General features: G+C 40.7%; 1 protein-coding gene across 1 annotated transcript in view; it reads left to right on the top strand.

The window, feature by feature from the left end:
• The window catches only part of CAMKV (CaM kinase like vesicle associated), a 296840-nt gene that overhangs the window by 193220 nt on the left and 86697 nt on the right, over positions 1–16923 (top strand). The window contains exon 4 of the mRNA XM_078662250.1: positions 16723–16861. Within this exon, the coding sequence (XP_078518376.1) occupies positions 16723–16861 (139 nt within the window). The remainder of the gene's footprint in view (positions 1–16722; positions 16862–16923) is intronic.

The following is a 16923-nucleotide window of genomic DNA, read 5'->3' on the forward strand; positions in this document are numbered from 1 at the left end:
CTAAATACATGTAGAGCAAAGCAGTGTTGCAGGAAAGGATCACGAGCATTGTCTGTTATGGTAAATAAAGCATTTTACTGTATGCAAACACTATGCAGTTCAATGCACAAATGGAGCTATCCACTGTTATGAAGCTAGGTGTTTTGCAATTCAGCGTTTTGCACAAGAAAGTTGCAAAGAGTGCTCTGCCTTGCAGCAGGAGCAGTGCTGCTGCACAGGCCATGATTATTTACGTTGCAGGCACAAGCTTACCACGTTGCAGCACGCCCGCATATCTCCTCTTTCTTGGTGTGGTAATCCGCAGAGTATGATTCATGCCTGTGTGAAGAGAAACCATGCGGCTCACGAGCCAGTGGTTATTGTGTTTACTTCTTGTCACTCTGGGACTTGCAGTGCTGAGTGACAGCAGTGCAAACGATTCCCTCCCGCCAGATGTCCCAAGAAAATTGGCCATTCGGACGATAATGGACAGGTGGTGAGGAAGCTCACCTCTGCAGAAACAGAACAACTTCACCATCTACAATGGTGCCTTGTTCGATGCTATCAGCTTTAGTTTTTAGATCTTTTCTGACATCATTTACCAGATGGACAATTTAAAGCCTATCTTTATACAAATCAGTGTCTTCATGAAATACAGAGCAGACCACAGAGGCTACACATATTCTGCTTCTCCTCTTGTACACCACAACTGCACCCTCAATTCTGTAACTCTGGCTGTCATTCACTCATACTCAAATCATCAAATGTGAAAATCATCTATTTTCCAACCTTCTCAAACCAGTTTAGTCTGGCTCACTAACTATATCTCACTGGATGTTTTCACTCCTTCCTGTTTTGCCATAAATCTTAAAATGCTATTTGACACACAAACTCCCTCTCCACCAAATCCATTGCTGCTAGATTTTCGTTGGCCATTATCAGAATCATAGACCCATATACCCCCCAGAGAATACAGTGAATTCCCAAATATACAACTGACATGATACAATTAGACATAGGTATTCTAGTCAGTCTACCGAAGTATACCTTCTCTCCTCTTGGTACACAATTTGACAATCAACTTTGCATCCATTCTTCGCCTTACTTCCCCTCATCTTCAGCTCATCATCATCCACCAATGGCATGCCAGTTGTCTTTCTGCTACTAGTAAATCTCTGATGAAGCTCCTTCTCTTTGTTTTTAAGTGTGTAGTCTGTTCATGGTGTCATCCTCCCCACCCTTGACAGATCGTTTCTCGTGTTACTCACCTTTTGACTTCTATACTCATCTACTCACTTTTCCTAAACCACAGCATCCTCCATTACACCTTTCCCACCCATTTCACTGTAGCTAATTTGTGCTGAAATTCATGGCCATACCATCTCTGCCTTCAAAATTAAACTCTAAATCCAACTGCTCAACCCTGAGCCCTGCCTTATTTGAAATACTTAACACAACATTGTCTAAGGACCATACCTTCCTCAGACCTTCCTCATTCTGACTGCTTAATGCATAATATGAAATAAATGCATCTAATTAATGTATGTGCTGTCTTGTTCTTTTGCTCAATCCTTCATCTTCATGTCCTTCAAACTCATGGTTTTCTATAACCACCAAAGTTGAACATGTCTTCATTATATTTCTTGTGGAAATACTGTCACCTCAATAAAAAACAATAAATAATATAAAATGTGGTCTGACAGTCCTAGAGAACTATACACTCTGGTGAAGCTGGAAACCAACCTGGCCTTAAATCTTCATGATCTCCTGCTCCACACAGAAACCCAGTGATATGCTTTTACTCAACATCAAGTGGATGCTGCACTGACAAATCTGTACCTCTCCCTCACTGGATTCAATTCAAAAGGAGCACATATTAAGAAACGCATTGGACCACCCTGGAATAGTTCAGATCCAAACATCAACTTGCAAGAATCTTCTACGACAAATAATGATTTCCGGACCGATGTACCTAGACTTCCATTTGCAATTTCCTAATAGCACATTTTTGCAATTCGCTATTAGGAAATCGCAAACCGCTATGTACAATAGTGTGTCTTACACTGTTTACGATTCGCAATGGGTTGCAAGTAACCCGCTACATTAATATTCATGAGGCAGGTCGCAATTTACGACCGATCGGGAATGGCTGGCATTCACAGGGATGGTGGTCTGCTGGGGTCAGCGAACCACGATGTCTGTGACTGCTTTTGAAATAAGAACACAGGTTGCGACACTTAGTGTAAGTGTCGTCTCTCCAAGCACAACCAAGTGGATGTGAGAACGTCTAGTGAATTCAATCAAAGTTTCAAAAGCGATATGATTTCCATCAAAGTTTTATTCCATGTTTCTTCACATGAACAAATCAAGTAGATGATTGTTATTTAAACATCCTTGAGCTTCCCATCATTTTCAAAACAACAATTGAGGAGTCACCCAATGCATTTCGGACTATTTAAGTCCTTCATCAGGGGTAATCTGAAAATGATACAGACAAGAAAAAATATATGTACGATCTTTTCAAGTGTCATATTGTTCTACAATGTCAACGAAAAATAACATGCTATAAAAACATTGCAATGAAATCTTGACTATTTAACCAAAGTTATATTCTGATCATAACTAGAATAATACAAAAGTGAAGATATAAAGCTTACTGGCCGAAGAAGTGAAAAGATAATCCCAAAAAGTCTTAATCAGAAAATGAATAGTGCGTGTTGTGCTCATCCAGATAGAAAAACGAATATCGAAAAGTATACGTGAGTCTAGATAGACCGAAAAGCAAAGCCCTAGCGTGTCCACAGAATCAAGAATTATCAGGTGAAGCGAAGCATTAAATTGCAGAGAATAGTACCGAAATCAAACCAAAATCAAAAATGTGGACCCAAATAATGCAGCACAGAGTGCACATGCAACAGTGTAATCCGTTAAATAAATATGCTGACAACGAGTGAGTCAAACTTACTTGATAGCCCAAAAAGGAACAGCGTGTGAGCGCGATTCAGTAAACAGTGCAATTAAGCGTGTTAATGGAGTCAAAGAAATAGGGAAAGGTGAAAGGTCATTAAGGGGTGAAGATAGAAAGAGGATACATTGTGTAGCGGCCATCTTGTAACGGTGTATCCAACAGATGAAGGAAAATGACTAAACAGAATAGATTAATTTCGCACATGAATATAAATGAAAGATGCAAATAGTATATACAGAACAGATATCATGAAAACAGGCCATTGTTGACTTCATAGATAGCACAAAAACTCCATCCGATCATTTAAACCCAAAGGTTTGCACGACTGTAGAAATGTTATCCAGTAATTTTCCCTTTGCAGAAGAAAGTTATTATTGTCTCTGTCATCGCGCTTAGGCACTACTTCAACAGCAGCAAATCGTAATTGACTGATGTTATGTCTGAATTCCTTAAAGTGAGCTGCTACGGAAGATTTGAGATTTTGAGTCCTGATGTTGCTTTTATGTTCGTTAATGCGTGTCTTTAGTTTGCGTGAGGTTTTCCCTGTATAAATCAATCCACAAGGGCATTTTATGATGTACACCAGATTTTCAATGTCACATGTAGCATTGAGTTTCAGTTTGATGTCTGTGCCTTTCATGGGATGTTTCAAGATAGAGCCTCTGATGAGGTTGTTACAATTTTGACAATTGAAACAAGGTTGGTTGCCCTTGTAGGTGGTAGAGGTAGCTTGTTTCGGTTTGGTGATGATTTCTTTGAGGTTGTGACCTCTTTTGTAGGCAAATAAAGGTGGACCTTGAAAAATGTGCTTGAAATCGGGTTCAGTACCTATAATTGACCAGTGTTTAAGGAATTCAGACATAACATCAGTCAATTACGATTTGCTGCTGTTGAAGTAGTGCCTAAGCGCGATGACAGAGACAATAATAACTTTCTTCTGCAAAGGGAAAATTACTGGATAACATTTCTACAGTCGTGCAAACCTTTGGGTTTAAATGATCGGATGGAGTTTTTGTGCTATCTATGAAGTCAACAATGGCCTGTTTTCATGATATCTGTTCTTTATATACTATTTGCATCTTTCATTTATATTCATGTGCGAAATTAATCTATTCTGTTTAGTCATTTTCCTTCATCTGTTGGATACACCGTTACAAGATGGCCGCTACACAATGTATCCTCTTTCTATGTTCACCCCTTAATGACCTTTCACCTTTCCCTATTTCTTTGACTCCATTAACACGCTTAATTGCACTGTTTACTGAATCACGCTCACACGCTGTTCCTTTTTGGGCTATCAAGTAAGTCTGACTCACTCGTTGTCAGCATATTTATTTAACGGATTACACTGTTGCATGTGCACTCTGTGCTGCATTATTTGGGTCCACATTTTTGATTTTGGTTTGATTTCGGTACTATTCTCGGCAATTTAATGCTTCGCTTCACCTGATAATTCTTGATTCTGTGGACACGCTTGGGCTTTGCTTTTCGGTCTATCTAGACTCACGTATACTTTTCGATATTCGTTTTTCTATCTGGATGAGCACAACACGCACTATTCATTTTCTGATTAAGACTTTTTGGGATTATCTTTTCACTTCTTCGGCCAGTAAGCTTTATATCTTCACTTTTGTATTATTCTAGTTATGATCAGAATATAACTTTGGTTAAATAGTCAAGATTTCATTGCAATGTTTTTATAGCATGTTATTTTTCATTGACATTGTAGAACAATATGACACTTGAAAAGATCGTACATATATTTTTTCTTGTCTGTATCATTTTCAGATTACCCCTGACGAAGGACTTAAATAGTCCGAAATGCATTGGGTGACTCCTCAATTATTGTTTTGAAAATGATGGGAAGCTCAAGGATGTTTAAATAACAATCATCTACTTGATTTGTTCATGTGAAGAAACATGGAATAAAACTTTGATGGAAATCATATCGCTTTTGAAACTTTGATTGAATTCACTAGACGTTCTCACGTCCACTTGGTTGTGGTTGGAGAGACGACACTTACACTAAGTGTCGCAACCTGTGTTCTTGATTACCACACCTGTCGGGGAGTGATATCTCTGGTGCACACCTCAACTCGATTCACACCAACAACTGCGGAGTGCGTAACCTATACTTCATTTGCTTTTGAAATAAAACAGGTTTTTTTATTTTTAAATGTGGTGGATACATTAAAAAAATTAAAATAATAAGTTTCCCTTTAATTTTTTAAGCATGGGCAGTATTCGGGTCACAAAACATTCACACATGCCCCAGGTAATCGTTAGATAGGAAGGGACGGCCCTGGCACACCCCTTGCTATTATCGAATCGCACACCCAATTTGCTTACTGACTTGCAAGTAGGGCTTTGTACATTCAAAAATGCTTTTCTCAGATCGCAAATGGCCCAATTCTGTGAATCGGGCTGTTTGTGAGCTGAAAAAAGCTTGGTACATCTGGCCTTTGATCCTTACTACATTAACCACTTGCTGAGCTTATCACTCAAAAGCCATATCATCAACTAATCTAGCGCAACAAACAAAGAACCCCCACAGATCCACTTGTTTGCCTTTACATTTTAGCTCAGGGTTCCCCAGCAAGTAACTCTACGGTGTGCAGCCAACTCTACTAAATTAGAAACATTTGATTGGTTGGATACATATATGTATATCAACATAGAAAAGCGTGTATGAAAATGTGTGTATTTTCAGAAATCATAAGCTGATGTTTGGAGAAAAATGGCCGAATTTTCAAAATATATTTACAGCTGATTATTATTTTGATAAGTCATAAGGCACTGTGGAGAACTATTACTAATATAACTTTGCCTGATGCGCTGGTGTGATCACTGCTTGCAATCTTGCATAGGGTAGTCACTAATATAATCTTGTTTGATGTGGTCACTATTAAAACACTGATAATAGTAGCTTGGGATGGGTTTCACTGAACATAAGCATCTCTTATTACAGAAAAGGTTGGAGACCCCTGTTTTAGCTACATAGAAGCACACACAAAATCTAGAATGGCAGCTGTTAGCCCAACAGCTCCCAAAACCACATCAAACCACTGCTACTCAGCATGAGAAAATAAATCCCCTATATACAACAGTAAAGAAACTTTGTGCACCACTATAATTAGCATGTGCACCTCTACTATTAGCATGGTTCCCATCACCATGAAGAAAATAAAATCATGTTCTATCTTTCAAAAAATATAACGCCTTCCAAATTCTGCAACTCTATCATTCTGTGACCAGCATCTGTGGGATGAGCTGGGTTGGTGTTTCTCTACAAATTGTTCCGAAGTCGGGGAGAACATTCATTCTATTAAGGAACTCAAACAATGCCAGATGCCATGCCAGTTGGCCCTGTGGCTAGATGTTTGTTCTCCAGACTCCGATAAGCCGAACCAGGTGAGCGTCTTCACTTCACCTGTTGTTGAGACCGCATATTGGAGGTAGCCGATGACACTCAGACCTTCTAAAGAACTGATAAAAAAAATCACCTTGTGCATTCTGATATAACCTATCAGGCTGCTTTAAACAGCTGTTACTCTGCAGATCCAAATGTTGAGTCCAACCACATTTTAGATAATTCTCATTATGGCTTTAGACCAGGAAAGGGGACAAAGTCTGTGCTGATGACCTTGACAGCAAACCTCATCAGTTACTGACCACAGTACTGTGTGTGTTCTAAATCTATTGCTGTCCTGTCCTAGGGTCTAAGGCATGGAATAAACTTCCCCCATACCTCCGTGCTATGGAACGGGAATCCGAGTTCCGTAAAGCACTAAAGACCTGGATCATCAATCTTCCTGACACCTGTGCCAGAGCTTTAGTATAATCATCTCAGCTGGACTAGTGAAAGCAGCCTGACCTAACATCCAGATCTTATCTAGTCAGTGTAGGTGCCAAGATGCTCCATGGAGTGAATGTTGCGCTGTACAAATACCAACTTACATTACATTACGTTCTAGTAAACTGCCTGACAGTAATTGACATTAGAGCAGCTGTCCTTGGTTAGCTAACATCCTTACAATGCTAAGCTATTCAACACTTTTCCTCATACCAGTGTAAGCTTTTTTTTTATGATATGTGCATTGTTTTCGCAAAAAATGACAGGAATTTATGTATTTTGTGAAACATTCATGGCTGGTATCTTGTATGAAAAGTATATGTGAGGGCATGCTCCATGTAATAAAAGTGAAGTAATATATAGCAGGAGACTGTTTCAAGAACATAATGCTCCCTGCAAAATATTTTATATTCAAACCAGGTTCCTGTGGGTGCCAGTTCTGCAAAATTGCAAAACCACGAAATGACAACATTGTTGCATAATTGATGTAATGTATAGTTCGTGAATTATTCACATGATTTTTGCCACGTAATAAACATTTCGCCTGGGCCTCTGTCAAAGACACATCTGTTGTTTAATCAAGATGCTGTACAGTTCCTCGTTGAGCCCACCTACGATCAACGTGCACTGTCCCACCACGTACTGACTTCCATATTCTTTTTGGGTATAATAGTTCATCTAAACTGATGACACTTAGATCTTCGAAAGAGGCGATATAAAATAACGTGTGCATCTCTGCAAACGTACTTTACATGCATTCATTACTAGATGCAGACCTACTTCTTACCGCTAAATGGTCAGCAAAGTCAATTTAGTGATGCTGAGAAACCACATTTGTCTCCTTACTTCAGGACTTAGGTTTTGTGGCCTTAAGCCCCTTCAGATAATTTGTACAAAATTTGGGAAATCAGCTAGACGGGAATATTTCCCTCCATACTAGGGGTGTGCCTGTAGTGCTAAATTTGTTTGAAATAAATCAGGGGTGGGAAGACCCTTGGAGTTTCACTCTGCGGACTTCCTCAGAGTTACATGAAAACATTTTTAGCACCGGGAGCTTGTTCTGTTCTGCAAAATCAGCACAAAGGGCACCAAGGAGCGTGCCAGAGGGCGTTGCTTCTCGAGTAGATTTTCTACTCGAGCAGCAGCTTTTGTCACTGCAAATGGTTGTGACAGCCCACGACCACCCACGTTTGAAACATCTCACCTGGTGCCCTCGTAGCGCCCAAAAATGGTGCCAGGGGATGTCCATTCTCGCTCCCCAACTTACAGTTGGAGAGCCATGCACGAGAATTTGTCTGGAACACTGCGCTACATGCGTAATGTGGAGTGACCAAAACTCCGCCAGCGGAGCAGGATTTATTGCCCACCCCGAAAAAAATTCCTGGGGACCAAGGATTTTCTACATAGCTCTCTGAATGCTGAGTTTTGTTGAATACCAAGGCTGGCTTTTCTTGACCACTGACTCTGCCCCAACTCATGTGCACCTTTCGTCCACGGCCCTGCAGTTTCTCTCTTTAGGACATTCATGCAGGTTTTTAATCATCCCTGCTTTCTCCCTTTTTCTCCCACGTTTTCTCTTCCTCCTCCTTTCTCTCCTTTCTGTCTTTCTCTCTCTCTTGCTCTGGGTCAAAGTCTGGTGATGAAAATAAGTCCCTGTCCCTAAAAACAATGTTGTGCCCACAACCTGCAACTACTACAAATTTGAGGCCAGATGTACGTCCCGCCAATTAGCAAGTCGCAAATTGCGTCGCATTTGCGACTCGCTAATTGGGATGCACAACAGTGTCTGAGACACTGTTTGCGATTCCCAATGGGGTCGCAAATTGCATGCCTCATGCATATGCGACCCCATTGCGAATGGCTGGCACACCCAGGGATGGGGCCTGCTGGGGTCAGCAGACCTCCATGTCTGGGACTGCTTTTAGATAAAGCAGTTTTTTTATGGAGCCTGTTTTCCTTAAAGGAAAACAGGATGCATTTAAAAAAGTAGAAAATGAAACTTTTCAGTTTCATTTTTTAAGGGCAGGCACTGGTGCCTGGAACCACTGCCTGCCCTAAAAAAATATTTGCGCATACATTCACAAATGGCATATCACCCTTCTGAGAAGGGTGGTAAGCTGTGAGTGTTTTGCGACTGCAAATGCGGTCGCAAAACATTCTTACATAGCTTACGGAGTCGCTATTAGGAAGGGACGCCCTTGGAACGTCCCTTCCTAATAGCGAGTCGTTAATCCTATTTTGCGAGTCGCAAATTGATTTACGACTCGCAAATTAGGATTAGTACATTGGCCACTATTTTTTTGAGGGCGCAAACGGGTCTAAAACCCCATTTGCGCCCGCAAAATACCTTTGCATATCTAGCCCTAAGTACACTGGTTGTGTAGCAATATCATTTTGTGGTAAGTTTTGCAAAGGTGACGCCAAACTCGTAACTTGGAGAAAAAAACAGAGAGAGAACAGACTGTGTCCCAGGACTCAGATAGCTTCTTTAAAACAAGGTCGCAAGTTTGCTCTCAGCTGCCTATGTTCGTTGTATCACTTGAAGTGACTATGATTATTCTCTCACCCAACACTGACATGTATTGATGGGATTGTGCTGTATGTTGCTGTGGTGACTGGAGAATCCATGCTTTCACCCCAAGAGTGTCTCTAGTTTTAGACTGACATCGATCCAGGACTATTCTTGGCAGCGTTATTGACCCACGAGGGTAACTCTAGAAGGCCTTAGAATGTTGTCCCTGACTTCGTATTTTAGAAATCTCCTTGGATTGTTTTCTCAGGGCCGGGATCTGGTTGTCAGTTGGAAGTTACAATGCAGAAGTGTTATTTTTGAACTGACATAACGCGTGACATGAAAAGTCCTGTGGGCTTTGTTCTTGTTAAAAATCTAACCCTGGGCCTGCAGGCTTCTAGCACATCTAGGTGACATGCGTTCGAGCGCTCGAATCACTTTCTGTAACACTCGAAAGCGACACCGTAAAGCTTTCTTCTGGGCACATGGCACCCTCTAGTGGCTGAGATGAAACCGATTCTCAAAACTGTAACTTTTTGCTTCATTGCAGCGCTGGGATTTTAAACTGTTTTAGCAGGCACTATTATATTGCAATTGCACATTTTATTTATATAGTGCTAACTACCCCTGACCAGGAATTGAAGTTCTTTGCCGCGTGTAGCGCTACTCTACTATAGTACTGAAGATTAGAGGTAATGAGTGATTAGTAACTTTTTTTTCTTTTCATGGTGTATTAGTAAAAAAAATGCCCGAGATGCAGTTTCTAGAGAGAATACAACTAACAACTAATTTTCAATCATATTATAAATTTAATTACACTTCTGTTGCAAATAAGGATAGCGCCTTGGTAGGCAGGTCAGGTAGGTACATATGATGAAGGTTTATTGAATAACATAACACTTGGTTACAGATGAATGTATATGCCTAGGCATGCGCCCCACCAGGTGCAGCATCCTACTGCTCAGCCCACTCTCGCGAACCGACACTCTCCCAAGCCAGGCACTCACCAAAAATGTCATTACATTGCTCACATGCCTGAGCAGCAGGAAAAATATAACACATTTTACCCCTTAGAAAATAATAAGAAAAATATACATATGAAAACGTAAGATAGAAATAATAAAATAATTCAGGAAACAAAAGAGAGAAAATCTTTTCACAGCCGGGTCTCTCAACCCACACTCATCGCCAAAACACAGGGCATCTTGTGACCATAGAAAATAATCTCTTTCACCCCACACTCCCCTCGCAAACACAGGGAATCTTGGGACATATTAGCAAGCTGAAGTATCGCCGCTTTTTCGTCGAATTGTGCCAAGAAAGCGGCGATACTTCCAGCGCCCTATTAACAAGGGCATGCTAACGCCTGCTTCAAGTCCACTTGGCATGTCAGCGAGAAACATCGCTAATGACATGCAAAGTGGGCGTTCCCACGTCCAACCACATGTAAAATGTGGTTGGAGGTGGAAACACCCTATTACCAAGGCAGGCGTTGGGAGAAGAAGACCTGCGATAAACTCGTTTATCGCAGGTCTCCCAACGCCTGCTCTGACCAGGTGTTAAGGCATTTATAACATGGAGGTGTGGATCATAACGCTGAATCCCCCCCATATTATCAAGGCACACATTAGCGCGTGAAAACAACGTTTGTTTTCATGCGCTAATGTTCCATATCGCCGACTATCGCCGGATTTAATTTCGCCTACGTGTTGCGCATTGATAATTACGCGCTAACACGGCGAAAAAATCCGGCGGTAGCAGGCGATATGGAAATGTGCGATGTGCGTTATATAACGCACATCTAGATAATATGCACCCTTGTGACTATATAAAATAATCTTGAATCATTTCCAACAGCACTCATCCCAATACAGGACCTCTTGCGCATAACTAAACGGGTATCTTTCAGCCGTCTCTCAAACAATATGCAAAGAGTATCTTTCTACCCTCGCTCTTCCTGAACAAGACACTACATACATTTGGAAATGGGTCTCTTTCAACCCGCACTCACTAATAACAAAATGGGCATCTTTCAACCCTCACTCAAACAGTTGGAAAATAGTATCTTTCAACCCTCACTCATCCCTGCACCAGGACACTCCCTAAACTTAGGAACAACCCCCAATCACACACAACAAAATGGGTATCTTTCAACCTTTACTACAGCAGTAGGTAAAGAGTATCTCAACCCTCACTCGTACCGATCCAGGCACTACATACATTTGGAAAAGGGTCTCTTTCAACCACACTCAGGCGTAACAACAGTAGGCAAAGGGCATCTTCAAACACTCACTTGTCCCTGCACCACAGAATACTACATAAAATTGAATGCAACACATCTCTCACCCTTGCTCATCCTTACTCTACACTGAATACCATGCAGGAAAACTGCATGCACACACACCCTCTCCTGCATACACAATTTCAACATGGCATTTTTAAAATTCAACACAGAATGGCAGTACCAACATTAACAATTATTTTCCGCACAAAATGAGTGCCTATTCACCCCGTCTACTATACACACTGAACAGCAGACACATGTACGCTTAAGCAAAACAATTCTGGCGACACACATTTCATAACCCTGCGCAAACATTGTATAACATGACATAGTACTTAAATACTCAATATCACAATAACATATACACTTGGGGCCCGATTCACAGAACTAACTTAAGACAAAATCCTAAACTTACTACCATTTTCGTATTCGCAGAAGGCACTTACTCATTTTGGTATTCACAGAAGACACTTACTTATTTCGGTATTCACAGAAGTTAGGAGTCCTAACTTTAGGACTCCTAAATGCCTTCTGTGAATACCAAAAGTCTTAAAATTAGGATTTTTCTCAATTTAGTAGTAGTAAAGTTAGGACTCCTAACTTTAGGACTCCTAAATGCCTTCTGTGAATACCAAAAGTCTTAAAATTAGGATTTTTCTCAATTTAGTAGTAGTAAAGTTAGGACTCCTAACTTTAGGACTCCTAAATGCCTTCTGAGATTACCGAAAGTCTTAAAATTAGGATTTTTCTCAATTTAGTAGTAGTAAAGTTAGGACTCCTAACTTTAGGACTCCTAAATGCCTTCTGTGAATACCGAAAGTCTTTAAATTAGGGTTTATCTCAGTTTAGTAGTAGTAAAGTTGAGAAAAATCCTAATTTTAAGACTTTCGGTATTCACAGAAGGCATTTAGGAGTCCTAAAGTTAGGACTCCTAACTTCTGTGAATACCGAAATGAGTAAGTGCCTTCTGTGAATACCAAAATGAGTAAGTGCCTTCTGTGAATACTAAAATGGTAGTAAGTTTAGGATTTTGTCTTAAGTTAGTTCTGTGAATCGGGCCCTTGATGATTTAACAACATTTTCTGCAAAATTAATCACGTCCTCCACCCCTGTGAGAGATTCCTCACCCGGATGCATCGCAAACCCTCTCCACTCCGGTGAGCAACGCCTCACTCGAACATGTGTTAAAATAGTAATCAGACTGTAGGATCAGGCTTACCAGTACTAGTATTAGTCACAAGAAAACTCTTCACCTTTTTTTTTCTGCATGTTCGTTTAACTTACAGAAGCTAACACCCAATTATGAGTGAGACTCCATTATGATGTGAGATACATTTGTCCAAAAGACTTCAAAATCAGATTTGTTTCCTTTCCCTGACATATGAAAGTACCATGTTCCGACGCATGTTGACACTGCCAAACACATACAAGCCATGACAGGCCTGAAGATTATGGTGTTCCTGACGCCGTGACGAGTGACTCCAGCAGCTCTGTAACAACGCACACAGTCAAAACCCTTCCAGACTTGTCTTCATGCTTTCATAAAATAATAAAGTCCTATGGCTATGGCCGGGGCATATAATCAAGGGCTGGGGATAACATTATCGCCGCTTTAGTGTCTGTTTTCGGGCAAAAAGCGTCGATAATGTTATTGCTTTATTAACATGGACATGCTAGCGCGTGTTTCCTTGCCTTAGCACCCGGTTTCCTACCGCCTTGTCTCGCATCGCTAATGATATGCAAGGTAGGCGTGCCCCTTACAGCTACATTGTAAAATATCGCTAACGGTGCTTCGCTGTATTTACAACTAAGCCCCATCCGGTTTAGAGCTGATATTTTTTGCACTAACTGGGCCTTAACACTGGAATTTAACTTCTGTTAAATTCCAGATTAAGGCATACCTAACATTGTGTGGCTAAGACCACAGGCCCTATCATCAAGGATATCGCCGTTTTCCATGGAACATCGCTGAAAAACCAGTGATGTTCCATGGAAAACACCGCTATAGCTGGAATAATTATCGCCATTGCGCTATGCGTTGTTAATACAGCGCTAGCATGGCATTAATTTCCAGCGATAGCCGGTGATAAAAAATCTCACGCTAGGCGTGGCAAGCGATAATTATCGCTGCCGCTTGATAATATGCCCGTGCCCTGTTTAAACATGGCTCCCACACGTTGGCACAATGATATCACAAGATCACGGGAAACATCCATAACAACGCGGGCATTACCCCGCACTGCTATTACAATGCTGCTATTACAACGCAAGTCGTTGTGCTGGAGGGCGCTGTAGGATAGGGAATAGTTTAATTTTCTATCCAACACCTCCCCTACTGTCAACGTAGGCTGGAGTTGGAATAGAAAATGAAACTATTCCACTATCCAGCGCCCCCAATGCAAGTCGTTGTAACGACTTGCGTTGTAAAAACAGCGTTGTAATGGCATGCGGGGTAAAAGCCCGGGTTGTAATGCCGTACAACCCAAGATCACACACGTGTTACAGAAAATCAAACTGATGTAGGTGCTCATTCTCTTAGCTGGGCGTTATTGTGAGTGTTCAACTTGCACTCCTGCTCACGACCGCCCCTGGGAAGTCTTCACGCTAGAGCTGATGCCAGGGTTCGTTCCCCTGCTCGCACTGATTGCAGCAAGTTACCTCACAACGGCCTGCAGCTGCAGTTTAGTCACATGCGCTGATTAAGTGTACATGTTGAATAACAACAAAGGACACACGCTCCCTTGCACCTCAGTGCGCGTTACACACAGTGATAGAGGGCAGCTTTAAATAATAACACACAACATGCGCCCCTAGCACCTCAGTATGCGCTCTCACCGTCACTTAATTGGGCTAAATCCTCACCAAAAATAACACCCTCACAAGCAATGCTTAGCTTAACTCGGCTGCTGTAATAGGTACACTGTGTTGATCACTCTTTCAATGTTGTAGAAATACAGACCGTTTTCCAACTCTGTACAAATAGAATTCAACAAACCATATCTTCAGCATTTATAACCCATTTAATCAGGCACATCAGGTCTTGTTCAGTGTATATTCAAGTATACCACCCTCTTAGTCTGCAGACTGTTTGATGGGTTGAGACACTGGTAGTACTCAGGGTGTTTCACTTTCCTCTTTATGCGTCTATTTTTTTCCAGTCTTCAAACTCTTTTTCTTTGTTTCTTGTAGACTTTCTCTTCCTTCTCAATCTCCTTTCACGTGTAAGTTAGTTTTCAATCATTGCCCTTTTTGCAAATACAGACAGCTCCTTGGTAAGCAGGTTACGTAAGTTAAATGATGAAGGTTTATTGAATAAGGTAACTCTTAGTTACAGGATAAAAATGAATGTATATACCTATGCACACGGCACACCAGGAGCAGCATCCTACTGATCAGCCCACTCCCTCCAACTGAGACTCTCCCAAGTCAGGCACTCACCAACATTCCATTACCTCACACACAACGGCTGAGCAGCAGGTATCAGGGAAACTAGGGAGAGAATCCATTACACCTAAATCAGGATATAACAACTTCTCTTTAACAGATAATTCTTTAAAAAGTGTTCAGAAGGTGTTCTTTCAACTTCAGAGTCTCTCTTGAATAAAATTATCAGCAAATCCTCTACCTCAGATCATCTAATACTGTTCACAATTATTTTGTAAATGGGTAAAGATAACAAGCACCCTACCCTACCTTGTGGAATGTTACAGCATTTCACCTAAATAAAAGAAGACAATGACTAATATGAAGACCCTCAATAGTGTCGCGGTGCACTAAGTGTTGGACGCAAATGGTGCATAATTCTGCAATTTGGCGTAATAGTCTTATTTTGGGAATTTCATGTAACAAGCATAAAGCAAAGTTGCTGAAATCACACAAGATTAAGCCTGCATGATAGAAATTACTGATAAAGGAATGGGTGAATATAACTGATTTTTCTTCCACAGTGGATGGACCTTTAAGAACTTGTGTCTGGTTGACTATGAGACAGGGATTAGTAATTCTGGCTCCTATGTAAAGGGTGTCAATTTTGTAATATCTGAGTGAAATGCTTGGATGAAATATTGGCAGACAAGCTGGCCAATGTAACAACGTTTAAAGCAGCATTGAAGAAGGATATTAAAGATTAGTCTATAAGGGCAGATTTGTATACTATTGAAACAAAACCTGTCTATATCCATTTTTTTATGCTGTGTAGAGCACATCTTATGATAAGAAGCTATAACCTTTCACCGATACAAGCACACAAACTGTCAAGGACCCATGCTTGCATGTCATATTTTGGGCAGACAGTTAAAGTCATTTTTATGCAAAGATTAATTGAAAAACTGGGTCATGTAATCTTTCGTTAAGAGGGTTTGAGATTACTATGCTTAGAACATCTAAGATATTGTGATGGGTCCTCAAAGGATTGTAAAAAATAGCCATTTAAAAAATGTATATGAATTTAGGGCTCAAATGAATTGCTTATTTCCTGTGTTTTTTTAATGTAAATAATGATGTATTAAATGATGTAGATAAGTAATGGTGCCTAAGATTTATTTTAAATCAAACAAACGTGTTTTAAATATAGATAAAATTACCATAACATGCAAACCTTTTAATGGGTGTGGAACTTAAACAGAGGAGCCTAATTACAAAAGCATTTTGCAGAACATAAAGTAGTACTCCTGTTGTGGTTGTTTAAGTACTCCTACATGCCGCTGTGAACTGGGCATGAAAATCAAAAACTGGAATATTCAGGTAATATTAATTTTCAATGAGTACAATTAGAAAGGGCTGTGTCGTCTTTGCTTATTACTAATAGGGAGTTGGATGCAGGGGGGTGATTTACAAATGCTTGTAAAAGTGCATAAAAGACAACTCCTGTGGTAATACTTCTAAATCAGCCCCATATTATTAACAAGCTTATGTCAGAAACGTTGTTTGAAATATCTTAGTTACCCTACAAGCATATGGCTTTATAATGGAATTAATTACTACCGCCCACCACAGTGTTACCACACCTGAAACACCTATTAATCGCAGCATGCATTGTTTTGTTGGTTACAGCAATATAAACCTCCCCCTGTCACTTGCAACTGTGTCTGTAACCCTGCATCCTGATGTATTTTTCTCATTAACAGAGCCACTGGCCGTGAGGTGTTTGACTGGATCTTGGACCAGGGTTATTACTCGGAACGTGATACCAGCAACGTTATCCGGCAGGTCCTTGAGGCGGTTGCCTATCTCCATTCACTGAAAATCGTTCACAGGAATCTCAAGGTAATCCAAGAGTTCTTCAAGTGGAAACTATTTACAACTATATTGCAACATCAAGACATACT

The sequence above is a fragment of the Lissotriton helveticus genome, chromosome 9 (genome assembly GCF_964261635.1).
Source record: "Lissotriton helveticus chromosome 9, aLisHel1.1, whole genome shotgun sequence".
NCBI classification, from domain to species: Eukaryota; Metazoa; Chordata; class Amphibia; order Caudata; family Salamandridae; genus Lissotriton; species Lissotriton helveticus.